This window comes from Balaenoptera physalus (assembly GCF_965194825.1).
Source record: "Balaenoptera physalus genome assembly, chromosome: 20".
NCBI lineage: Eukaryota > Metazoa > Chordata > Mammalia > Artiodactyla > Balaenopteridae > Balaenoptera > Balaenoptera physalus.
In genome coordinates, this window is record NC_138901.1 from 49,393,766 (window position 1) to 49,421,765 (window position 28,000).

General features: G+C 35.8%; 1 protein-coding gene across 4 annotated transcripts in view; it reads left to right on the forward strand.

Annotated features, from left to right (window-relative positions):
- TAOK1 (TAO kinase 1) overlaps positions 1 to 28,000 on the forward strand; it is a 166,257-nt gene that overhangs the window by 51,428 nt on the left and 86,829 nt on the right. For all 4 annotated transcript variants that reach the window (XM_082442795.1, XM_082442793.1, XM_082442792.1 and 1 more), the window contains one exon: positions 10,117 to 10,338. In XM_082442795.1, coding sequence (XP_082298921.1) covers positions 10,207 to 10,338 — 132 coding nt within the window. In that variant the 5' untranslated portion in view covers positions 10,117 to 10,206. The remainder of the gene's footprint in view (positions 1 to 10,116; positions 10,339 to 28,000) is intronic.

Genomic DNA, 28,000 nt, shown 5'->3' on the forward strand with positions numbered 1-28,000 from the left:
GCAGGCTCAGCAATTGTGACTCACGGGCCCAGTTGCTCCGCGGCATGTGGGATCTTCCTAGACCAGGGCTCAAACCCGTGTCCCCTGCATTAGCAGGCAGATTCTCAACCACTGTGCCACCAGGGAAGCCCGATTCTTTGCCTTTTTATGAACATTTTACAATCAGTTTTTTGATATGTACAAAAAAATTCTGTTGGATTTTGATTGAGATTGTTTTGAATCTATGAATCGTTGAATTTTTAAATCAGTTTGGGGAGGATTGACCTTATAACAATATTGAATCATTCAGTTCATGAACGTGGTACATCTGTTTAGTCAACTTTGATTTATTTCATCAGGGTTTTATTGTTCTTACTATATAAATTCTACTCAAATATTTTAGACTTATATCTAAATATTCCATTTTCTTCCCTTGCTGTTTTGTATGTTCCTTGGGGTTTTTGTGTGTATACGATAATGTCTGCAACTAGAGATGGTTTTTTCCTTCCTTTCTGTTATGTATTCCTTTTCTTTCTTTTTCTTTACTTATAAAACTTCTAGTGTGATGTTGAATAGGAGTGATTATAGTGGAGATTTTTACCTTGCTTTCCCTATATCTTTAGGGGAAAACTTTCCATCTTTAATCATTAAGTATGGTGTTAGTTGTAGGTTTTTTGTAGATAGCATTAACCAGGTTAATGCTGTTCCCTTCTATCCCTAGTTTTTTGAGAGTATTTGCCATGAATGGATGTTGAATTTGTGAAATCCTTTTTCTGCCTCTGTTGATATGATCCTGTGTTTTTTCTTCTTTAGTCTGTTTAGAATGGGAGAATTATGTTAATTTTTGACTGCTGAATCAGCCTTGCATTTCTGGGATAAATGCTACTTAGTTGTGATGTAGTATCATTTTTATATATTTCTGGATTTGATTTGCTAATTTAAAAACATTTTTTATTGAAGTATAGTTGAATTACAATGTTGTGTTAATTACTGCTGTACAGCAAAGTGACTCAGTTATACATATATATACATTCTTTTTCATATTCTTTTCCATTATGGTTTATCACAGGATATTGAATATAGTTCCCTGTGCTATACAGTAGGACCTTGTTGTTTATCCATTCTATATATATCAGTTTGCATATGCTAATCCCAAACTCCCAATGCAACCCTCTCCCACCCCCCTCCCCCTTGGCAACCACCAGTCTATTTTCTCTGTCCCTTATTCTGTTCCTTTTTCATAGATAGGTTCATTTGTGTCATCTTTTGTTTTTTAGTTATTTTTTTAAAAAATATTTATTTATTTGGCTGCACCGGGTCTTAGTTGCAGTATGCAGAATCTTTGTTGTGGCATGCGGGATCTAGTTCCCTGACCAGGGATCAAACCCAGACCCCCTGTATTGGGAGCGCAGAGTCTAATAAACCACTGGACCACCAGGGAAGTCCCTGTGTCATCTTTTATTTTATTTATTTATTTTTTTATTTATTTGTGTGTGTGTGTGTGTGTGTCATCTTTTAGATTCCACATATAAATGATACCGTATGGTATTTGTCTTTCTCTTTCTGACTTAACTTCGCTTAGTATGATAATCTCGAGTTGCATCCATGTTGCTGTGATTTGCTAATCTTTTGTTGAGGATTTTAGCTATTATCTTCATGAAGGATATTAGTCAGAAATTTTCCCTTTTTTTTTTCTAATGTTCTTGTCTGGTTTTGATAGGGTAATTGTGGCCTCATAAGATTAATTGGGAATGTTCTCTCTTATAATTTGAAGAGGTTATGTAGAATTGGTATTATTCTTTTAATGTTTGATAGAATTTGACAATGAAACTGTCTAGTTTCAATGGACTGGAGTTTTCTATGTGAAAATATTTGAATTTAACTTCTTTATATACATATGTCTATTCTTACCTATTCTTGATTATTTCTTCTTGATTGAGTTTTGGTAGTTTATATCTGTCAAGTACTTTACTTCATCTATGTTATCAAATTTATCAGTTTAGAGCTGTTCATTGTATTTCCTTATCCCTTTTAATGTCATAGGGTCTGTGGTAATATTCCCCCCTTTGATTTCTGTTTTTGATAATTTGATTCTGTTCTTGTTTTCCTTGGTTAGTTGGGCAGAGGTTTCAGTGTTATTGATCCCGCTGTCCTGTCCCCCCGACCCACACACCAAAAACCAGCTTTTGGTTTTATAAATTTATTTATTTATTTTTGGCTGTGTTGGGTCTTCGTTTCTGTGGGAGGGCTTTCTTTAGTTGCGGCGAGCGGGGGCCACTCTTCATTGCGGTGCGTGGGCCTCTTACTATCGCGGCCTCTCTTGTTGCGGAGCACAGGCTCCAGACGTGCAGGCTCAGTAGTTGTGGCTCACGGGCCCAGTTGCTCCGCGGCATGTGGGATCTTCCCAGACCAGGGCTCGAACCTGTGTCCCCTGCATTGGCAGGCAGATTCTCAACCACTGCGCCACCAGAGAAGCCCCAGCTTTTGGTTTTATTGATTTTTCTCTATTGGCTTTTTGTTTTCTAATTTCATTGATTTCTACTCTCTTCTTTAGTGTTACTTCCTTTCATTTATTTTTGGTTTTATTTACTTTTCTCTTTCTAGATCCTTAAGATGGAGGCTTAGATTATTGGTTTGAGATCTGTCTTGTTTTTCCAATACAGAATCAGTGTTTCTATGTAAACACTGCATTAGCTGTATCCTACAAGTTTTATGTTGTATTTTTATTTTCACTCAACTCATTCTTTTCTAATTTTCCTTGAAACTTCTTTATTGAACCATGGGTTACTTGGAAAAAAAAAAGTCTTTATGTGATAATTCCAACATGAGACATCTCAAAATAAATTTTTTTTTCAGTTATCTTTCTGTTACTGATTTTAAGCTTAATTACACTATGGTCAGATTACTTATTTTATATGAATTGAAAATTTTCACACTTAAGATATGTTTTATGGCTCAGAATATGATCTCTCTGTGGGATTATCATATATGCACTTGAAAAGAATGTATATTCTGTCAGGTGTAGTATTCTGGAAATGTCATTAGGTCAGGTTGATTGATAGTGGTGTTCTACAGTGTTGTTCTGTGTGTTTTCAGACTACTTTTTCTTTAAATTTCTGAGAGGAGTGTTGGAGGCTCCTAGTATAATTATAGACTTGTCTGATTTCTCTTTTCAATTGTATCAATTTTGCTTCATTTTATTGGAAGCTCTTTTGTCAGTCAGGTGAATACAAATTTAGGATTTGATAGTGGAATCCTATCATTATGTAATGTCCTTCCTTATCCCTTGGGATTTTCCTAGTTCTGAAGTCTGTTTTGTCTGATATTAATATAGCCACTCTAGATTTCTTTTATTTAATATTTTGCATTTCTTTTAGAGCAGATCTGCTGGGAACGGATTCTCTTAGTTTTCCCTTAGGTAAGAATCTCAATCTCGCTCTCTTTTTTGGCTTTCATTCCTAAGGAAGGTAGATAAAGGATTCTGTTCTGGGTTGGCAGTTCTTTCCTTTTATCACCTTTAAAAGCTATTATTCTACTTTCTGTGGACGTCATTGTTTTTTATGAAAATCTGTGGTCATTCAAATTTTTGTTTATTTTTGTTTTTTAACATTTTGATTATGATGTGTCTAGGCCTGATTTTCTTTGAATTTTTCCTGTTTGGGGTTTACTGAGCTTCTTGAATCTCTAAATTTATATCTTTTGTCAAATCTGGGAAGTTTTCTGCCATTACCAAGAAAGTTTTTTTTCCTCTGCCAATTTATTTTTCCTCTCCTTATATGAATGCCAGTGATGTGAAACTTAGACAATTTGATATAGTCCTGTGAGTCACTAAGGCTCCATTCATTTCATTCAGTCATTTTTTCTTTTCCTCAATTTAGATAATATCATTTGCTCTCTCTCCAAGTTTACTGACTCTTTCCTCTATCATCTATGTTCTGTGGTTGACCCCATGCAATGATTTTTTTTTTTAATTTCTGATACTGTATTTTTCAGTTCTGAATTTCCCATGAGGTTCTTTTTTTTATAGTTTCTCTTTCTCTGCTGAGAATTTGTCTTTTCAGTTGTTTCAAGAGTGTTAACCATCACCTCATTTATTATGATTATAATAGCCGCTTTAACGTCTTTATGTGGGGATTTCCCTGGTGGCGCAGTGGTTAAGAATCCGCCTGCCAATGCAGGGGATGTTGGTTCGAGCCCATGTCCAGGAAGATCCCACATGCTGCAGAGCAGCTAAGCCCGTGCGCCACAACTACTGAGGCTGTGCTCTAGAGCCTACCAGCCACAACTACTGAGCCCGCACACAACTACTGAAGCCCACGTGCCCTAAAGGCCATGCACCACAACTACTGAGCCCACATGCTACAACTACTGAAGCCCACATAGCCAGAGCCTGGGCTCCACAACAAGAGAAACCACCAGAATGAGAAGCCCACGCACCGCAACAAAGAGTAACCCCCACTCGCTGCAACTAGAGAAAGCGCGAGCACAGCAACGAAGACCCAACGCAGCCAAAAAAAAAGTCTTTATGTGATAATTCCAACATGCGTCATCTCAGAATAAGCATCTGTTGCTCCTCTTTTCCCTTGATAATTTGTCACATTTTCCAGTTGTGTGTGTGTGTGTGTGTGTTTTGTGTATTTGTCTTTGCATGTAGAGTAATTTTGGATTTTATCTTGGACATTTTGAGTATTGTCATTTCTGATCCTGTTACTATCCTCTGGAGAGTGTTGATTTGTTTGTTTGTTTTAGCAGACACCTACCAGTTTAGATGGCAGGTTGTCTCACTTTCTGTGGGTGGTGGCTCTAATATCAGTTCTGTTTACAAAGCCTTTGTTGTGCTCTTTGGATTTGCCCTGCATTGTGCCTCTCAGTGATAGTCTGGGACTTGGGCAGTGGTTTATATCATAGATTAGTTCTCTTTAGCGTAGCCTTTGCTGCACCTCTTTGAGTCTGTTTTACACAAACGTAAATCATTATTTGTATTGGTTTATACACAGAATTAGGGGATCTCTTTTCCAGCTCTCTCCTCTCCATGATTTCCCCCATACTCTTCAGTTTCCAGTGGCCTTTTTCCCAGTTCCAGAAAGACAGTTTTCTCTCAGAGCTTTTAGACCTCTGCATTGTACAGTTCCTCATAACTGGGGCTGCCCTTAAGTGAAGTGGGGAAAGAAGAGAGAGGAGGAAAAAAAATAATGGGAATTCCCCTAATACTTTTTGGATGACAGAGAGCCTGTTTTCCCAGTTTTTCTGGCCAGAGAGATTGGTTTTCTCATTGGGTTTTTCTATTGCTGGGGCAGTGCAATTCTATGGCTGAGGAGAGAAAAAAGAAAAGACCAGAAGAAGGCATTTCCCCCCACAATCTCCAGATCACAGGGTTCCCTTTTCCTGGTCCTTTGGACAGGGGGAGAATTTCTTTGTTTTCTTGTCAGCACACTGAACATAGTTTTGTAACTGAGGCCACACTCTTCTGTCAGAGACAGGAGATAAAGGAGGAAAATGGAATCAGAAAACTCATGGCCATACCCATTATTCTTCAAGTTTTGACTTCTCTCCCCAGTCATTTGTATTGCCTGTTTATGGCATGTTGATATATATCCTTTGGCCATTTATATTTTGGTGGATTAGGTATTTGCTCAGTGATTTGGATGATATCTCTATCTTTAAGGAATAATAATAACGCTTAATTTTGTGTGCTCCGGATGTTTCATTTTTTGCGTTCAACTCAATTTTTTGATATACAGATTTTTTTAATGCATTAGTCTTTTGTAAGTTAAAGTACTAATAGCCTTTTGGATGTTCTCTCTAGTTGGAGTATGTATTCTCCTAGTCTAAAAAGTATTCTATTTTATTTTTCTCAAATTTAAAATTTTTTTAAATTTTGAAAGTGGTTGCTATAAAAATTCAGGTAATATAGATGTCTAGGTTAACAAGTAATGCTCTTCACAGCCCTACTTTATCAGAGAAAATAATAACATTTTAATACACATCCTTCCATACCTTGTTTATAAATTTGCTATATATATATATATCTTTTATATATATATAAATATGTATATATACACATATATTTATATATTTTTTATATACACATATATATACACATATATATATGTCTTTAAAATTAGTTAATTAATTTTTGGCTGTGCTGGGTCTTCGTTGTGGCACGCGGGCTTTTCTACTTGCGGTATGTGGGATTTTAGTTCCTGACCAAGGATCAAACCCGGGCCCTCGGCCTTGCGAGTGTGGAGTGTTAACCACTGGACCACCAGGGAAGTCCCTACATATATTTATCTTAGATTTTAAGACATTTATTTAATTTTTTAAAGTTATTACTTTAATTGAGGTATAATATACATAAAGGCATCTATTTTAATATAGTTGGAGTTTTGACAAGAGTAATTCACTGCTGCAGTCTAATAGAAGATTCTATTACCCCAGAAAGTCCTTGTGAGCCCTTTTGTGGTCAGTTCCCCTTTTCTTCCCCCAACTGGCCCCAAACAACTGTGACTCTGTCGCAATACTAGTTTTGCCTATTTGAGAATTTTTCAGGGGAATCATACAGTTTTTACTGTTTGGTTTCTGGCTTTTTTTGCTGGAGCATAATGCTTTTGAAATTCACCTGGGTTGCTGCATGGATCAGTAGTTTTATTCCTTTTTATTGCTGTGAAAAGAATTTCATTGTGTGAATATATCACAATTTTATTATACATATATTTGTTGATAGACGTTTGTATTATATGCAGTTTTGGGCTATTATCAATAAAGCTGCTGTGTATAAGTCTTTTTGTGTGCCTTTGTTTTCATTACTTTTGAGTAAGTGATAACTAGTTAAGGAACTGTTCCATCACATAATAAATGTTTATTTAACTTGATAAGCATCTGTTAAACAGTTTTCCAGAATGGTTGTATCATTTCAAATTCCCATCCACAATGTAATGAGTTCCAGTTCTTCACTTTGTTTTTTTTGATCTTTTTATTTTTTTGGACATCTGCATGGCTTATGGGGTCTTAGTTCCCTGACCAGAGATTAAACCTGGGCCCCCTGCAGTTGGAAGCGAGGAGTCCTAAGCACTGGACTGCCAGGGGATTCCCCTAGTTCCTCACTGTGTACATTTATCATTTCTTATATTTTGTATAAGTATTTTTGATATGGATTCTTTAAGTGGGATTTTTGTGTGAAATGGTAAGTGCATATTTGATTTTGCTAGATTTTTCTCCACAGGTTTTGTACTGTTTTTGCATTACCACTGCTACTATATGAGAGTGCATATTTCTCTTCCACCCCACCACCAGTGTGTGGTGAATTTTTGCCATTCTCATAGGTACAAAATGAAATCTTAGGATAGTTTTAATTTGTATTTCCTATACTTTGAGTGACGTTGAACGTATTTTCATAGATTTCATGGTTGTTTCTTTGTTTCTTCTTTTTTTTTTTTTTTTCTTTTCTGTGAACTACCCATATCTCCTCCGGGTTGGTGGTGGTGGTGGTGGTGTTTTCTTGGGGGGGTGTGTGTGTGTGTGCTGTTTTTAGAAACTACATATTAAGAATGTAAGAATGTCAAGTTATTGTCTTGTTTTTTTGAAATTCTTTACATATTAGGAATACTAACCCTTTGTAAACGTAAGTTTCAAACATTTTTTTTCCAAGTTTATCATTTGTCCTTTTTGTCTGGAGTGTCTTTTTCCATGGCCCCTCCTCCCAAGTTTTTTTTTTTTTATCCTGTTAAATATATCAGTCTTTTTCCTTATTGTTTTGGATTTGGATCATAGTTAGGAAAGTTTCTTCATTCCCTGATTACAGAGGAACTTACATTTCCTACTAGTACTTATATAGTTTCATTTTTCTAATTTTTGCATTTCTGACCCATATGTAATTCTGATATTTAGTTTGAGGAACAGGTGTTATTTTATTTTTTTCCAAATAGCTATTGGGGTCTCCCAACAACACTTACTTTTATCAAATACTTTTTTTTCCTCATTGATTTGAGAGGTTTGTTTAAGCCATTTAGCAGTAATGGTTATATAAGGTATGTGATAGGGATATCATTATATAATTTTTATAATTTTTTCCGAATGGGTTCTTAGTTTTCTTAACAAAATTTATTTCTTCTCCTTTAATTGTATGCTAAATTCCGAGATACACATACATGGGTTTGTTTCTGGACTCTTTTAGATTAATGATTTACTTGTCTTATTTTAACATTCCACTGATAGCAATAGATTTGTATTATCTTTTGGTATTTGGTACAGCAGATTTTCCAGTTCCTTCATTTCTTTTTTCTCTGATTTTCTGGAGGGTGCTGTCCTTATGAATTTACTCTGTTTCTCTACTATTAACTTTAATATTTCGTATATCATACTCTCATGTATACTATTTGGTAAATATTTGTGGAAGCGAAATCATTTTAAGGGGTGTTAAAGAAGAATTAAGTGTATTCTTTTAGTTCAACAAATATTTATGTAATATTAACTGTCGGAGGTATGGTGTAGGATGTAGACAGGTAATATAAAGATGAATGAGACACATTGTGCCTACCTGTCTAGTTAAAATTTTAAACATTACATTTAATCTAAATCTTGAAAGATTTTGAGTGGGAATTCGTTAGGCAGATAGGAATATGCAAATCCTGGAACTGGTTAGAGAATTTTAATGTAAAATAATTCTTGTAATAAAGGTACTATAACTTGATCATTCAGAGTTCTTAAATAAGTCTTAAGTAACACTGCAGGTTTTTTAAAAACAGGTGGATTAATTGAATAATAATACTTTTTATGGAATTTAGTTCAATCTTCTGTGATCACATATTCTTAGAACTATAATTGAAACACTTTGCAGGGAACTTGCAGAGCAGGAAAAATTGGTAAATGTATATGGGGCAGCCTAGAAAGTGTGTTAGAAATGAAATACAAATTAATAATTTAAATGTTTTTATTGCAGTGGAGTGTTAATTTAAGGAGGTACAAAAGACATGTAAATATGTTTTATGTAGTTACAAAGAAGTTTTCTACCAAGAATTAAAATTGGTTCAGCTGACTTCACTAAAAATGAGACCAGTAGTTACCTGCTTAAAAGTTGTGTGAAGTGGGGGAGAATTGACTAGAGTCTAATGAAATCAATTAGGAGGCAAATGAAATACATTTTGGAGGGTTTTCTTTTTTTTTGATTGGTGAATTTATTTAGGTTAAAATAGCTGACATTTAATATAGTGCTTACTATGCCTGAGTCTATGCTTGTATTTATTAACTCATTTAACCTTCAGAACCACTGTATTAGGTAGGATATTATTTTCGCTTTACAGATTAGGAAAATAAGGCTACTCAAGTTCACAGCTTATAAATAGTGTTGCCAGGATTCATATCCAGGTAGTAACATTCCAGAACCCAGGTTCTGAAGTTTCTCAGTAATGACAGCCATTTTTTAAATTGGGTATCTGATATAGAGGAACTGATAGCAGAACCACCAGGGAATTTATTGGTTATCTGTAATGTCTACTTATCTAATGAAGCAGATTTGATAAAGGCCATATTTTAATGTGAGTCAGGTTTACAGGGGAAGCAGTTGTCTTCATTAAATTCATTACTTTCTCCCACTGCATTTTTCTTTGGAATGTTTGTGTTAGAGTTGATTGAACACTGGCATACGGTATCTGAAAGGAAAAGAAAGACAGCTAACTGAGTTAAATCCTTTGTGTATTTTCTTATATTTGAAAATCATTACTAGATGGGAATCTTCCTGTTGTTAGAAACCTATTTACGGGTACATCTTAAATTGTCATGCATGTTTTTTTAATGGTCTGTGTGTTCTATTATCTTGTCTGCCAGTGGGCTCACTACCTCAGAATTAGATAAGGATTAGATAAGCCTTCCAAGATATAAAGATTTATTTAATATTTAAAAGTATATGTACGGTAAAACTTACCCTGTGTATAGTAGGACTCATTTTTTTAAGCACCACAGGTGATTGTGATGATGAGCCAGATTTAGGAACTACTGCACTAGTAGATCACACTTCCTTCTCAGTGAAATTCTAGGCCTGAGAGAATTTTATATATGCTATCAGAAAATGATCTTATACTAATTATTCTTAGCACCTTTTGGTTTTCCTGACTTTTTTCTTTTCTTATTTCTCTACAATAGTTTATGCCAGCGTGGCTTCATTCATACAGATGAACCAAGGATTGGGATAGCAATATAAAATTAGAATCAGACAGCTGATTGCCCAGCAGGATGCCATCAACTAACCGTGCGGGCAGCCTGAAGGACCCTGAAATTGCAGAGCTCTTCTTCAAAGAAGATCCAGAGAAGCTCTTCACAGATCTCAGAGAAATTGGCCATGGAAGCTTTGGAGCAGTGTATTTTGTAAGTGTTAAAGGCTTAATGTCAGTGACCAGGATTTACTCAAAATCCAGTCCTGGCAAAATGAAAAACAATAACATAAAGAGACAGACAGAGGCCATAGTCCATTTTATAGTCACTTGCATATGTGTGTGTGTGTGTATAATAAGAAAATAGCTTTATTTATTGAGTTTCTTGGATTATTGAAAAAATGGAAACGAATATTATTTTGCTTTGACTTAGTGTTTAGAATTTTTAGCACACTGTTTTTAGGAGTCACATGACTTGCATTGCTATAGAATTAAATATTGCAGAACACTGACTTCTGTAAAGTTCCATACGGAGTGAGTTTTAGTTTTGTGGAAATCTAGGATTATTATTTGGCAGAAGGCTATGTACCAAAGTTTTTTTTTCTTGTGTGCGTATGTGTGTTTTTTTTTGTTTGTTTTTTGTTTTTTTTAATTAATTAATTTATTTTTGGCTGTGTTGGGTCTTCGTTTCTGTGCGAGGGCTTTCTCTAGTTGCGGCAAGCGGGGGCCACTCTTCATCGCAGTGCGCGGGCTTCTCACTATCGCGGCCTCTCTTGTTGCAGAGCACAGGCTCCAGACGCGCAGGCTTAGTAATTGTGGCTCATGGGCCTAGTTGCTCCGCGGCATGTGGGATCTTCCCAGACCAGGGCCCGAACCCGTGTCCCCTGCATTGGCAGGCAGATTCTCAACCGCTGTGCCACCAGGGAAGCCCCGTATGTGTGTATTTTGTACTTAAAAAAACCCAGAAAACACCAGATTTGCCATTTTAACCATTTTTAAGTGTACAATTTGTGGCATTAATTATACTCGCAATGTTTACAACCATTATTACCACTATCTATTTTCAAAACTTTTTCATCACCCCAAACAGAAGCTCTGTATTTATTAGCAATAACTCCTCATTTCCCCCTCTACCCAGCCGGTGGTAACCTCTAATCTACCTTTTGTCTCTATGAATTTGCCTAGTCTAGATATTTCATATAAGTGGAATCATACAATATTTGTACTTTCATGTATAGCTAATTTCACTTAGCATAATGTGTAGCATAATCACTTGGTGGGTCTTTGATGTTGTAGCATGTATCAGTACTTCATTCCTTTTTATAGCTGAATAATATTCCATTGTTTGTATATACCATGGTTTGTTTATCCATTCATCTGTTGATGGGCACTCGATTGTGTCTACCTTTTGCCTATTGTGAATAAATGCTACAGTGAACATTGGTGTACAAGTATCTGTTTGAGTCCCTGTTTTCAAATTTTGGTATGTACCTAGAAGTGAAAATACTGAATTACATAGTAATTCTATGTTTAACTTTTTGAGGAACTGCCAAACTGCACCAGAGTGGCTGCTTCATTTCCATTCCCATCAGCAGTGTACCAGTGTTCCAATTACTCCATGTCCTTGCAAATGCCTATTATTGTCTGTTATTTTGATTTTAGCCATCCTACTAGGTCTGCAGTAGTATCTTGTAGTTTTGATTTGCATTTCCCTAATGGCATATGTCGAGCATTTTTTCATGTGCCTATTGGCCATTTGTGTATCTTCTTTGGAGAAATGTCTGTTCAAGTCTTTTTCCCGTTTTAAAAGTTGGGTTTTTTGTCTCTTTGTTGTTGAGTCGTAAGGGTTCTTCATGTATTTTGAATATTAAATTATTGGATACATGATTTGAAAATATTTTCTCGCATTCTGTAGTTTATCTTTTCTCTTTCTTGATAATGTCATTTGATATACAAAAGTTTAAACTTTGAATGAAATCCAGTTTATCTGTTTTTTCTTTCGTTGCTCATGCTTTTGCTATCATGTCTAAGAATTCATAGCCGAATCCAAGGTCATAAAGATTTACCCCTGTGTTTTCTTCTAAGAGTTTTATGGTCTTAACTCTTCTATTTAGGTAATTGATCCATTTTGAGTTAATTTTTGTATATGTTGTGAGGTGGAGGTCCAACTTCATTTTTTGCATATGGAAATCCAGTTGTCCCAGTACTATCTGTTGAAGAGACTGTTGTTCCCCACTGAATTGTCTTGACATCCTTGTCAAATCACTTGGCCATATTGTATACATTTATTTCTGAACTCTCTGTTCTATTCCATTTGTCTTTATGCTAGTACCACACTAGCATACTAGCATTTTTTTTTTTTTTTTACTAGCATGTTTTGATTACTGTAGCTTTGTAGTGAGTTTGAGATCAGGAATAACTTTATTATTCTCTTTAAGGACAGTTTTGGCTATTTGGGACTCCTCCCAATTCCATATGAATTTAAAGACTAGCTTTTCCATTTCTGTGAAAAAGCCTGTTGGAATTTTGATAGGGATTGTTTAAATCTGTAGATCATGTTTGGTAGTATTGGCATCTTAACAATATTAAGTCTTACAATCCATGAACGCAGCATGTCTTTCTAAACATTTATTTAGGTCTTATTTAATTTTGTTTAGCAATGTTTTGTACTGTTCAATGAACCATGTTCTGATGAACCTACATTGACGTAGCATACTCATCATAGTTTATATCAGGGTTCGTTCTTAGTCTTGTACATTCTTTGGGTTTGGACAAATGTATAATGACAAGTATCATTATAGTATCATATAGAGTATTTTCACTGCCCTGAAAAAAGCTCTGTGTGCAGGTTTTTGTGTAGATGTAAGTTTTCAATTCCTTTAAGCAAATACCAAGTGCTATTGCTGGATAAGTAAGAGTATGTTTAATTTTGTAAGAAACTGCCAAACTATGTTCTGAAGTGGCTGTTCCATTTTGCATTCCTACCAGCAGTGAATGAGAGTTCCTGTTGTTCCACATCCTCACCAACCTTTGGTGCTATCAGTGTTCCAGATTTTGGCCGTTCTAATTAGTGTGTAGCGTTATCTCATTGTTATTTCCATTTCCCTGATAATATATGATGTGGACCATCTTTACAAATGCTTATTTGCCACCTGTATATATTCTTTGATATATACAGATACATACCTGATATATAGACCTCTGTTAAGGTCTTTGGCTCAATTTTTTAATCAGGTTGTTTTCTCATTTAAGGGCTCTTCTTTTTTGGGAAATTTTTGATGACTTATTCAATCTCTTTACTAGTTATAGTAAGTAATAATAATAATAAGTAATACTATTCAGGTTTTCTATTTTTTCATCCTTTAGTCTTGGTATGTTTTGTTTTTAGGAATTTGCCCATTTTGTCTAATTTGTTTGCATAGTACTCTTATAATCCTTTTTATTTCTGTAGAATCAGTAGTAATGTTCCCACTTCCATTTCTAATTGTAGTAATTTGGGTCTTCTCTTTTTTCTTAGTCTGTGTAGGTAAAGGTTTATCAATTTTGTTGATCTTTTTGAAGAACCAACTTTTGATTTCAATGATTTTCTCTATTTTTTGATTCTTTCACTTATCTCTGCTTTAATCTTTATTATTTCCTTCCTTCTGCTGGCTTTGAGTTCAGTTTGTTTTTCTTTTTCTGGCTTTTAAGTTGTAAAGTTAGGTTGTTAATTTGAGATCTTTCTTGTTTTTTAATGTGTTTATAGCTATAAATTTCCTCCTGAGCACTTCTTTCACTTGGTTCCATAAGTTTTGGTATGTTGTATTTTTGTATTAATTCAGCTTTCAGTATTTCTAATATGCCTTGTGACTTCTTCTTTGATACATTGGTTGTTTAAAAGTGTGCTGTTTAATTTTTACAATTTTGTGAATTTTCCATTTTTCCATTTTCGTTATTGATTTCTGACTTTATCCCACTGAGGTCAGAGAAGATACTTTGTATGATATCTATCTTTTAAAATCTACTGAGACTTGATTTTTGGCATAACATATGGTCTGTCCTGAAAAATGTCCCATGTGCACTTGAGAAGACTGTGTATTCTATTGTTGTGTGTAGAATGCATATTCTGTTAGATCTAGTTGGTTTATTGTGTTAAGTCCTCTATTTCCCTGCTTATCTTCTGTCTGGTTGTCCTCTCCTTTATTATGAGTGGGTTATTGAAGTCTCCAACTATTATTGTAGAACTGTATATACTTACTTATCTGTCCATAGGTGTGTAAATGTTTATAATTGTTATACCTTCTTGCTGTATTGAACCTTTATTAATAAATAATGTCCTTCTTTGTTTTTTATAACCTTTTTTGATTTAAAGTCTTTTGACTTACAAGTCTTTTTGTGGACCCAATCTTTCATTTCTTTTAAGTAAATACCTAAGATTTGTTGGAGTTGTTGGATCATAGGGCAGGTGTATGTTTAGTTCTATGCCGATTGCCAGACTTTTTCACTAAGTAGAAAGTTTACATTCCCATCTACAGTGTATGAGAATTCTTTTTGCTCCATATCCTTGCCAGCATTAGATATTGACAGTCATTTTAATTTGAGTTATTCTGGTGGGTGTATAATTGTATTTCAGTTAGGTTTTAATGTACGTTTCCCTGCTGATTGATGATGTTGAGCTCTTTTTCATAGACTTAATGATCATTCACATATCTTTGGAAGTATCTGTTCAAATATTTTGCCCATTTTTTGAAAATTGGGCTTTCTTTTTAAATTGAGTTTGTAGAATTTCCAGGATACTTGGTCAATCAATATATGTTTTGTGAATATTTTCTTCTAGTATGTGCACTGGAAAATTATATATATTCTGCAGTTTATTGGGTGTGATTATCTATGTATGTCAAGTAGGTAACATTTGTTGGTTATATTCTTCAGATCTTTTGGGTCCTTTCTGATTTTACTAGTTTGTTTTTGGTCTGTGTGTTCTATCAGTATTTAAAAATCTCCACTGATAGTGGATTTATCTATTTTGCTTTTTAGCTGTATCTTGTTTTACTTTATACATTTCTGACCTATGTTACTGGGAATGTACAAATTTAGGATTATTGTATCTTGTTGAATTGTCCCATTATCATTAAAATTCCACTCTTTACCTTTCTTAGTATTTCTTGCTTTAAAATCTACTTTGATATTAATGATAGCTTTCTTTGGCTAATGCTTATGTAGTGTATTTCTTTTTCCTTTTCATTTATTATTTCTGGAACTTTATTCTAAAGTATTTCTCATCTTTGTTTTTTTTCCTCCACGAATTTTTTTCCACTTTTATTGTGATATAATTGACATATAACATTGTGTAAGTTTAAGGTGTACAGCGTGTTGATTTGATACATTTATATATTGCAAAATGATTACTACTATATCATTAGCTAACACCTCCATCCTGTCACATAATTACCATTTCCTTTTTGTAGTGAGAACATTTATGATCTACTCTTTTAGCAGCTTTCATGTATATAATAAAGTATTATTAGTTGTAATCCCCATGTTGTACATTAGATTCCCAGAATTTGTTAATCTTATAACTTGTACCCTTTGATCATTATCTTCCCTACCCCCAACCCCTGGTAACCATCACTCTATTCTCTGTTCCTCTGAGTTCAGCTTTTTTAGATTCCACATATAAGTGATAATAAACAGTATTTGTCTTTCTCTGTCTTACTTATTTCACATAGCATGACGCCCTCACGTTTCATCCAGGTTGTTGCGAACAGCAGAATTTTCTTCTTTTTCATGGCTGAATAATATTCTGTTGTTTGTATGGGCACACACTGCATCTTCTTAATCCATTCCTCCTTTGATGGACACTTCAAGATATGGTTGTTTCCATGTCTTGACTATTGTGAATAATGCTGTAATGAACATGGAGGTGCAGATATCTCTTTAAATTGCAATTCCCATTCATTTGGGTATATATCCAGAAGTAGGATTGCTGGATCATATGGTATTTTTAATTTTTTGAGGAGCCTCCGTACTGTTTTCCATAGTGGCCATACCAGTTTATGGCCACTGCACACTCTTGCCAACACTTGTTATCACTTGTCTTTTTCATAATAGCCATTCTGACAGGTGTAAGGTGACATATCATTGTGGTTTTGATTTGCATTTCCCTAATGATTAGTGATATTTTCATGTACCTGTTGACATACGTCTTCTTTGAAAAAATGTCTATTCAGGTCCTCTGCCTATATTTTAATTAGGTTGGTTTTTTGTTTTTGTTTGTTTTTTGCTATTGAGTTTTATGAGTTCTGTATATATTTTGGATATTAACCCCTTATCAGATACATGATTTGCAGATATTTTCTCCCATTCCATAGATTACCCTTCCATTTTGTTGATTGTTTCTTTTGCTGTGCAGAAGCTTTTTAATTTGATGCAGTCCCACTTACTTAATTTTGCTTTTGTTGTTTGTGCTTTGGGTGTCATATCCAGAAAATTGCTGCCAAGACCAATGTCAAGGAGCTTTTTCTCTATCTCATCTTTGTTTTAATTGGAGTGTTTTGCCCATCTATATTTGATGCTATTACTAACATAGTTGGGCATAAGTCTGTTTTCCTTTTTTGTTTATCCTATCTGTTCTTTCTTTATTCCTCATTCTTGCTATCTTTTGAATTAATCAAGTGTTTATTGTTCTTTTGTTTTAAAATATAGGTTTTAATTCAGGTATGGAAAGACCAAAGATCAGTTAACAACTGCCATTGAAAAGATAGTTTAGGGATTTCCCTGATGGTCCAGTGGTAAAGAATCCCCCTTTCAATGCAGGGGACAGGGGTTCGATCCCTAGTAAGGGAACTAAGATCCCACATGCCATGGGGCAACTAAGCCTGCGCACCACAACTAGAGGGAAGCCTGAGTGCTGCACAACTAAGACCCGATGTAGCCAAAAATAAATAAAATAATAAGTCTTTAAAAAAAAAAGAAAAGATAGTTTATTATACTCACAGATTCCAAGAGAAGAGGGCATGCCATGCCAGAGAGGGCCACTTGGGGAAACACTGGTATAAGTGAGAAAGCAAGGGAAAAAGCATGGGCAAGAGCCTTTATTGTGGTTTCTGTGGGAATAAACAAGTGAAGCAGGGTAAGCAAGTTTTGGATTAACTACTTTAATTTCAGCAGGCTGTGGGTAGAGGGGATGTCCCTAGTTGTCTGGTTCTCGGCCCTGTGGTGATTAGAATATGGTGTAGGGGCCCATAGTGTGAAGTCATTGGAGATACAGGCTTTGGATTTGTGGTTTGTATATGAAAGAAGTGCTTGTTTTTTCTCTCTAGGAATTAGCTAGCTCTGGGAGTGTAGTCTCTTCCTGTTAGCAAGGTCCTAGCTGTCAAAGCATCAGATTACAGCAATTTAGAAGATATGATTAATATATTTTTTTCTCACATTAATCTTTTGGTTATACAGTCCTTTATTATTAATTGTTACCCTAGAGATTATACTATATATTCTTGACTTACTATAGTTAACTTAAATGAGCACTTTTACCACTTCTCAAACAATGTAAAAACTGTACAGTATTTCAGCTCTTTCTCCTGTGTTTTGTGAAGTTTTTCTCATATATTTTACTTCTAAAATGTCCATTTGATTCCCTTTTTTTTTTAATATTTTATTTATTTATTTGGCTGCTCTGGGTCTTAGTTGCAGTGTGTGGGATCTTCATTGAGGCATGAGGGATCTTTATTTACTTTTTTAGTTGCAGCATGCGAGATCTTTTAGTTGTGGTGTGCAGGATCTTTTAGTTGTGGCATGCGGAATCTTTAGTCGCGGCATGTGGGATCTTTAGTTGTGGCATGCAAATTCTTAGTTGCAGCCTGTGGGATCTAGTTCCATGACCAGGGATCAAACCTAGGCCCCCTGCATTGGGAGCTTGGAGCCTTAGCCACTGGACCAACAGGGAAGTACCCCCCCTCCTTTTTTTTTTAAGACGGTCAGTAACTCCAGTATTTGAGTCCCCATTGGGCCTATTTATATTTCCAGTTTTTTCCTTTTCAGTATTTGGTCTACTTTTTAGCATGCCTTACAATTTGTGATTGGTTACTCTTCTTTGTAGAGGAGAATTTGTAGATGTTTTGGATGGTTCTACTTTTCTTCAAAGACAGTTGTGGTTTCTTTTGGTAAGCTGATAGTATAGTGTTGAATCACCTTGAGGCTTGGTTTTAGGCTTTATTAGGGCTAGTTGATGTCAGTTTTGCCCTTATTACTAGGCCTTTGCCCTTACTCTTAAACCATGGCTCTTCTAGAATCCCAACTGACTGTCTAGGGTGTTTATCAAAGCTCAAGCAGGGCTTCCCTGGTGGCGCAGTGATTAAGAATCCGCCTGCCACTGCAGGGGACATGGGTTTGAGCCCTGGGCTGGGAAGATCCCACATGCCGCAGAGCAACTAAGCCGGTGCACCACAACTACTGAGCCTGTGCTCTAGAGCCCGCGAGCCACAATTACTGAAGCCCACACGCCTAGAGCCCGTGCTCCACAAGAGAAGCCACTGCAATGAGAAGCCTGCACACTGCAACGAAGAGTAGCCCCCACTCGCTGCAACTAGAGAAAGCCCGTGTGCAGCAACGAAGACCCAACGCAGGCAAAATAAATTAAATAAATAAATAAATAAATTTATTAAAAAAAAAAAAAAGCTCAAGCAGTTTGGTGGGGTTTGAATTCCAACCTCCTTCTCTCCAGCACTTTTTGTCTTCTGAAAGCTCTGCTTATCTCTTTAGTCTTCCAACTGCTGTTTTCTTTTGGGTTTCTGGGAGTCTTAGGCAGTATATACTTAGTAGTTGACTGTTTACTTGAGGAGAATTCGCAGATTTTCGAGCTGCTTCTTTTCAGCTCCCTCTTCTGTGATTATGCCTTTTTTTCCAATATATTAACCTTTAAAAACATTGAAATATTGTTGATTTGCAATATTATGTTAGTTTCAGGTGTATAGCAGAGTGATTCAGTTATATATATTTCAGATTACTTTTCATTACAAGTTATTGTAAGATATTGAATATAGTTCCCTGTGCTATACAGTAAATCCTTGTTGCTTATCTATTTTAGGTATAGTAGTTGGTATGTATTAATCCCACACTCCTAATTTATCCCTTCCCCCCTCGCTTTCCCTTTTGGTAACCAAAAGTTTGTTTTCTATGTCTGTGAGTTTGTTTCTGTTTTGTATGTAGATTTATTTGTATTATTTTTTAGATTTCACGTATAAGTGATATCATATAATATTTATCTTTTTCTGTCTGACTTGACTTTGTATGCTATTTTCTACATCATTCATGCTGTTGCAAATGGCAATATTTCACTCTTTTTTGTGGCTGAGTAGTATTCCATCATGTATATACCACATCTTCTTAAACCACGATTGTGCTTTTTAAGTTCCAGGTGCTTTGGAAGCTCCTATCTCTGGCCTCTCTCCTCAGCCTAGCTTCCTCCTTGGACTCTTGTTTTCCTGTCATACCACAAGTTCAGGGATGAAGCTGGAGTAAATTTATTGCTCACATTGGATACTGTTCTTCTCTCAAGGCTTCTAGTCTTGAAAGCTTTGCCTACGTTTGTTGCTCTCCAGTAGTTTCATACAATTGTTTTACATACACTGACTGCTTTGATTCTTGTTTGGGCTTTTGGGACAGTCTAACAGAAACATGGCAAAAATTAGTGGTGAAATTTCCCTTGATTTATGTTTGATATTATCTGTACTTGCGTAGACTTTTCATATATCCTACTCTAAAGATATGTGTTTTTAGTTTTTTATTTTTATTTATTTATTTATTTACTTATTTATTTATTTTTGGCTGCATTGGGTCTTCGTTGCTACGCACGGGCTTTCTCTAGTTGCGGTGAGCGGGAGCTACTCTTCGTTGCGATGCATGGGCTTCTTATTGCAGTGGCTTCTCTTGTTGTGGAGCACAGGCTCTAGGTGCGCGGGCTTCCGTAGTTGTGATGTGTGGGCTCAGTAGTTGTGGCTTGTGGTCTCTAGAGTGCAGGCTCAGTAGTTGTGGTGCATGGGCTTAGTTGCTCCACGGCATGTGGGATCTTCCCAGACCAGGGCTCAAACCTGTGTCCCCTGCATTGGCAGGAGGATTCTTAACCACTGTGCCACCAGGGAAGCCCAAGATATGTGTTTTTGGAGCAATTGGTCTTTCATTGATATTGAAAATTAGAGAATTTCAGTAGGTTTTCTGTCTTCTTCAGACCTGCCCATATGATCTATCCAGTGAGGAATGTTATTGTCCTTTTCCTTTCGTTAAAGGGACTGAATTAAATCACATATTAGCAAATTATCAATGATTTTAAAATTTTAAATAAAACTATAAAATTGCATTATCCAAAATCCAGAACTGAAGTGGGTGTGTTTTGAATTAAGGTTGTAATGAGAACTAAGGATGGGATCAGAGAAAGGTAAAAAGGAAAGACAAGCAAGGGCTCCTGAAGGGAGCCTCCTCCACTAAATACTAAAAAATGTAGGCTTTATTCTGAAGTCTTGAGGGAACACTGAAGTGCAACAGAAATATTATATTTCCATTTATGACATAGAAAGTTTATTTTTGTAGCAGTGTAGAAGAGAGATTGGCAAGTGTCAAAGATCAAAGAAGGGAGGCTGATTATGAAGATTTTATAATTGGAAAGAAATGCTGAGAGCTCAAACTAGATAGTGGCAGTGAATTTAAAGCTTAAATTGATAGAAGCAAAAGAACTTGTTTTCTGACAAGATAAGAGGGTGGACACTGTGGTGCCTCACTCACGGAAGAGAATTATTTACTGGGGATGGGGTAGTGGTGGGCAGGGAGAGATTCTCTAGTGCTTGGACCTCCTCGTGCAGTATTTCTGGGTTTGTCCTACCCAGGCTGGATTATTTCAGAGAGCTTTGGTTGGGAGAGAAAGTCTCATAGTCCCAGAGTTAAGTATAGGAGGGGCAACAAAAGCTAATTGGTCTAAGCTAGATATCAGGAGCTGGCTTAGGAGAGACCTGGTGGTTAAACACAATGGGTGATCCTGGATTGGGAAAAAATTCCTATAAAGGACATTGAGATAATTGGTGAAATTTGAATATGGACTATATATGCACTGTATAATAGTATTATATCAATGCTAAATTTCCTAAATTTGATCTATTGTTTTTCAAGGGAATGTTCTTGTTCTCAGGAAATATATGAAGTTCTTTGGAACCAACGGTAGGAATTTATCTCAAGTCCTATTCAATAATAAAAGAATGATAACGTAATGATAACAGTATATATTTTTAGATAAAGAGTTTCAAAGCAAATGTGGCAAAATGTTAACCAAGGATTTATCTATAGTAGGTGCCATGCTATAGCTCATGGTCCAGCCTATGAACTATTTTCATTTAACTTTCAAACTAAGAATGATTTTTACATTTGGAAAAACAAAAGGAAGAGTATGCAACAGAAAAAGAAGAAATGTATTTGGCCCACAAGGCCTAAAATGTTTAATATCTTGATCTCCACGCTCCCAACGCAGGGGGCCCGGGTTTGATCCCTGGTCGGGGAACTAGATCCCACATGCGTGCTGCAGCTAGGAAGTGTGCATGCCACAACTAAAAGATCCCACATGCTGCAACTAAGACATGGTGCAGCCCCCCCCAAAAATGTATATATATATGTATATAAAGAAAAGAAACCTAGGTTCTGGTTAGGACCACTTGAGGAACCATTGCATGGAAGCTTAGAGGAGTCAGGGGCAACTGCTCAGAGCAGGTGTTTTCTGTTAATTGTCTTGATGTCTGGGAAACATGTACCATATAGATGAGCATAGTTTGACTGTAGCTCACAATTGACTAATTTTGCTGTCATTCTATTTCTAGGTCACTAACTTTCATATTTTGTAGTATTAGATAAACCCATGTGGCAGTGTGTGTATGTGTGTGTTGCATATGTGAGTGTGCACACTTAAAAGTGTGCTTCTGATTTTATGTGCTCTCTCACCCCAGCCTCATGACAGGGCTAAATGTGCAGTGTCTTTCTATAGAGTATATACAGGAAGGACCTTCTCATCAAATTTTTTTAGGTGACTAAAAATAGTTCTTAAAATATAGGTCTGAATTTTCATCAATTGACAGTAGGGGTCACCTTAAATTTAAGAATACTTCAGTTGAGCCAGGTATTCTGGCTGTCTTCAGACAAGCTAATCAAGGACTGGCATCATAATAAGTGTTTGAAACCAAACCAAAGAGTCAGATATCCATAAGGACCACTATCTCCAGATTGCCAGGAAGATAAACGTTCTCTTTTAGTTTCCAGTACCTTACATAGAACCAACATGATGTCTGTAGATGGGCCATAGAACACTGGCTTTGGAACCAAGCTTCCTAACAAATGTGGCAGATCATGTATGATCCCAGTGAAGTCATTTATTTACTTTGTAAAAGTTTTTTTCTTTATTTTAAAAACTGAGATGTAATATTTACCTCTTATTTCCTAGTGTAAGACTTTATTAATCTGTATTCTTTTAGGGGCTTGGCAAGCTTTATATTTTCAGTGGTACAGCAAATTGTTTAACGTTTTAAGAAAAAAGATATAAATATAAAAAAGAAGGGCTTCCTTGGTGGCGCAGTGGTTAAGAATCCGCCTGCCAATGCAGGAGACAGGGGTTCGAGACCTGGTCCAGGACGATCCCACATGCCGTGGAGCAACTAAGCCCGTGCGCCACAACTACGGAGCCTGTGCTCTAGAACCCGTGAGCCACAACTACTGAAGCCTGTGCACCTAGAGCGTGTGCTCCACAACAAGGGAAGCCACAGCAATAAGCCTGTGCACCACAACGAAGAGTAACCCCTGCTTGCCACAACTAGAGAAAAGCCCGCGTGCAGCAACGAAGACCCAGTGCAGCCAAAAATAAATAAATACATTTATTTTTAAGAAAAGAATTATAGAAAGACAGTTTACATATAATTAATTGATATGGTGATTTCAGAATATTCTTATTAATTCATTAAAATAGCTCCCAAATGGATATTCACAGTTTCCTGGTCTGTAACAAAATGATTGGTTGTATATATTGTCTTTTTTTGCTCTTTACAGCATGAAGTTTATCCTTAGGCCTGTAGCCAATTTTACCTTTATTCTTTTACTTTCAGATGGTGAGAAGAGATAACATGTAGTATTGTGCTCTTATTTAATTACTCATAGCTCATTTAATTCTGTTCTAAATAGTATTTTAATTTTTTTATTTTTTGAATTATAATGGACCTGCAATACTATGTTAGTTCTAAGTGCACAACATAGTGATTTGATATTTCTATATGTTACAAAATGGTTACCATGATAAATCTAGTTACCATCTGTCACCATACAAAGTTATTACAGTATCATTGCCTGTATTCTTCATGCTGTACATTTCATCCCTATGACTCACTTAGTTTCTAACTGAAAGTTTGTACCTCTTAATCTCCCTCACCTGTTTCACTCATCCCCTCACCCCCATCCCCTCTGGCAAACCACCTGTACCTTCCCTGTATCTATGAGTCTGTTTCCATTTTGTTTGTTTGTTTTGTTTTTTAGATTCCACATGTAAGTGAAATCATATATTTGTCTTTCTCTGTCTGACTTATTTTACTTAGCATAATATCCCCTGGGTCCATCCATGGTTTCACAAATGGCAAGATTTCACTCCTTTTTAATGGCTTAGTAGTACTCCATTTTATTTATACACACACACACACAGACACACACCATTATATATATGTGTGTATGTATATATGCAGCATGTCTTCTTTATCCATTGGACACTTAGGTTGCTTCCATATCTTGGCTATTGTAAATAAAACTGCAGTGAACATGGGGGTGCGTATAATCTTTTCAAATTAGTGTTTTTGTTTTCTGCGGAAAAATACACAGAAGTGGAATTGCTGTATTGTCTAGTAGTTCTATTTTTAATTTTTGAGGAAGCTCCATACTGTTTTCCATAGTGGCTGCACCAGTGTACATCCCCAGCAATAGTGCACGAGGGTTCCCTTTTCTCTACATCCTCATCAACACTTGTTATTTGTTGTCTGTTTAATAGCCATTCTGACAGGTGTGAGGTGATATCTTACTGTGCTTTTGATTTGCATTTCCCTGATGTATCTGTTGGCCACCTTTATGACTTCTTTGGGAAAATTTCTATTCAGGCCCTCTACCCATTTTTTAATTGGGTTATTTGTTTTGATGTTGAGTTGTATGATTTCTTTGTATAATTTGAATATTAACCCCTTATCACATATATCATCTGCAAATATCTTCTCCCATTCAGTAGGCTGCCTTTTCATTTTGTTGACAGTTTCCTTCCCTGTGCAAAGCTTTTTAGTTTCATGTAGTCTCATTTGTTTATTTTTTGCTTTGTTTTCCTTGCCTGAGAAGACATATCTGAAAAAATATTCCTAAGACTGATTTCATAGTGTGTACTACCTATGTTTTTTTCTAGGAGTTTTAATCCATTTTGAGTTTATTTTTGTATATGGTGTGAGAGAGTAGTCCAATTTGATTCTTCTGCATGTAGCTTTCTAGTTTTCCCAACACCATTTATTGAAGAGGCTGTCTTTTCCCCATTGTGTGTTCTTGCTTCCTTTGTCATGGATTAATTAACCATATAAATGTGGGTTAGTTCTGGGCTCTCTGTTCTCTCTTATTGATCTGTGTGTCTGTCTTGTGCCAGTATCATAGTGTTTTGGTAACTGTAGCATTGTGGTATAGTTTGAAATCAGGGAGCATGATACCATCAGCTTTGTTCTTCTTTCTTAGTATTGTTTTAGCTATTTGGGGTTTTATGGTTCCTTACAAATTTTAGAATAATTTGTTCTAGTTCTGTGAAAAATGCCATTGGTATTTTGATAGGGATTGCATTGAATCTGTAGGTTGCCCTGAGTAGTATGGGCATTTTTAACAATACGAATTTCTCCAATCCATGAGTAAATACATCCTTCCATTTGTTTGTGTAATCTTCAATTTCTTTTATCAATGTCTTATAGTTTTCAGAGAACAAGTCTTTTACCTCCTTGGTTAGAATTATTCCTAGGTTTTTTTTTTTTGATGTAATTGTAAATGGGATTGTTTTCTTAATTTCTTTCTTTTTTTGATAGTTGTTATTTGTATAGAAACTCAAGAGACTTCTGTACATTAATTTTGTATCCTGCAACTTTACTGAATTCACTGTTGAGTTCTAATAGCTTTTTGGTGGCATCCTTAGGATTTTTTTATATATAGTATCAGGCCATCTGCAAAAAGTGATAATTTTGCTTCCTCCTTTCCAATTTAGATGCCTTTTATTTCCTTTTCCTTCCTAATTGCTCTAGCTAGGACTTTCAGTACTATGTTGAATAAAAGTTACAAGAGTAGTCATCCTTGTCTTGTTCCTGATCTTAGAAGAAAGGCTTTCAGCTTTTCACCATTGTGTATAATGTTGGCTTCAGGTTTGTCATATATGCCCTTTAATATGTTAAGGTATATTCCCTCTATACCCACTTTGTTGAGAGTTTTTATCATAAATGGATGTTGATTTTTGTAAATCTTGCTGGCCTTGTAGAATAAGTTCAGAAGCATTTCTTCCTCTTCAGCTTTTTGGAATAGTTTGAGAAGGATAGGTGTTAACTCTTCTTTAAATGTTTGGTTGAATTCATCTGTGAAGCCATCTGGTCCTGGACTTTGTTTCTTGGGAGTTTTTTGATTACTGATACAGTTCATTACTGGCAATCGGTCTCTTCCTATTTTCTATTTCTTCCTGATTCATTCTTGGGAGATTGTATGTTTCTAGGAATTTATTTCTTCTAGGTTGTCCATTTTATTGGTGTATAATTGTTCATAGTAATCTCATTTGTAATACATTTGTAGTCTGTGATGTCAGTTGTAACTTCTCTTTCATTTCTGATTTTATTTATTTGGGCCCTCTCTTTTTTTCTTAATGAATCTGGCTAAAAGTTTATCAATTTTGTTTATCTTTTTGAAGAACCACCTCTTATTTTCATTGATTTTTTATGTTGTATTTTTAGCCTTTATTTATTTCTGCTCTGATCTTTATAATTTTTTCATTCTACTAACTTTGGATTTTGTTTGTTCTTCTTTTTCTAGTTCCTTTACATTTAAGGATAGGTTGTTTATTTGAGATTTTTCCTGTTTCTCGAGGTGGGCTTGTATTGCTATAAACTTCCCTCTTAGAACTGCTTTTGTTATGTCCCATAGCTTTTGGTTCATTGTATTTCCATTTTCATTCGTCTCCAGGTATTTTTTTTATTTTTGCAGTAACCCACTGATTACTTAGTGTTTAATATCATATAGTTTAGCTTCCATGTGTTTGTGTTTTTGCAGTTTTTTTCCTGTAATTGATTTCTAGTCTGATACTGTTGTGGTCGGGAAAGATGCTTGATAATAATATAATAATAATATTTATATATGAATGATTATTTTATCTTATTATTTTTTGGCTGCGTTGCATCTTCATTGCTGCATGCGGGCTTTCTCTCTAGTTTCAGCGAGCGGGGACTACTCTTCATTGTGGTGCGTGGGCTTCTCTTGTTGCAGAGCACGGGCTCTAGGCGCGCAGGCTTCAGTAGTTGCAGCACGTGGACTCAGTAGTTGCAGTGCGCAGGCTCTAGGGCACGTGGGCTTAGCAGTTGGGGTGCACAGGCTTAGTTGCTCTGTTGCATGTGGGATCTTCCTGAACCAGGGATCGAACCCATGTCCCCTGCATTGGCAGGTAGATTCTTGACCACTGCACCACCAGGGAAGTCCCCTGAATGATTATTTTAAATTGATGATCTCTTAAGTTTGAATGCATTCTAACAACCCTGCATTTGTATTCCCCTCCTCCCCACATTCAGTGTTTTTGATATCATATTTTACATCCTTTTCTTTTTTGTATCCCTTAATTACTTATTGAGGATATAGATGATTTTACTACCTTTGTTTTTTAACCTTCCTACTAGCTTTTATAAGTAACTGATCTAGCTTTACAGTATGTTTGCCTTTACCAATGAGATTTTTATTACATTCATAATTTTTCTATTTATAGTTGTGGTCTTTTCCACTTAGCAAAGTCCCCATAACATTTCTTGTAAAGCCAGTTTAATGGTGCTCAACTCTTAGGTTTTGCTTGTCTCTAAAATGCTTTGTCTCTCTTTCAAATCTGAATTATATTCTTGCTGGATAGAGTATTCTTATTTGTAGGTTCTTTCCTTTTATTACTTTAAATATATGGTGCCACTCCGTTCTGCACTGCAAAATTTCTGCTGAAAAGTCAGCTGACAGTCTGGTAGGAGTTTGCTTGTACGGAGTTTGCTTATACATAGCTAGTTGCTTTTCCCTTGCTGCTTTTAAGATTCTCTGTTTACCTTTAATTTTTACCATTTTAATTAGAATGTGTCTTGGTGTGGACTGCTTTGTGTTTATTTTCTTTGGGACACTCTCTGCTTCCTGGACCTGCGTCTGTTCTCCAGGTTAGGGAGGTTTTCAGCTATTATGTCTTCATATATGTTCTCTGTCCCTTTCTCTCTCTCTTTTCCTTCTGGGACCCCTATAATACAAATGTTAGTAAGCTTGCTGTTACCCCAGAGGTCTCTTAAACTGTTCCCCCCCCTTTTTTTAAATTCTTTTTTTCTGTTTAGCTTTGGTCATTTCCACTACTCTCTATTCCAGTTTGCTGATCCATTCCTCTGTATTATCTAATCTACTGTTGATTCCTTTTAGTCTATTTTTTATTTCAATTATTGTATTCTTCAGCTAGGTTCTTCGTTATGTTTTCTAACTCTTTGTTAAACTTTTCACTGTGTTCATCCATTTTTCTCCCAAGTGTTGAGCATCTTTAAGATCATTACCTTGAACTCTTTATTGGGTAAATTGCCTACTTCCATTTCACTTAGTTCTTCTAGGGTTTTATC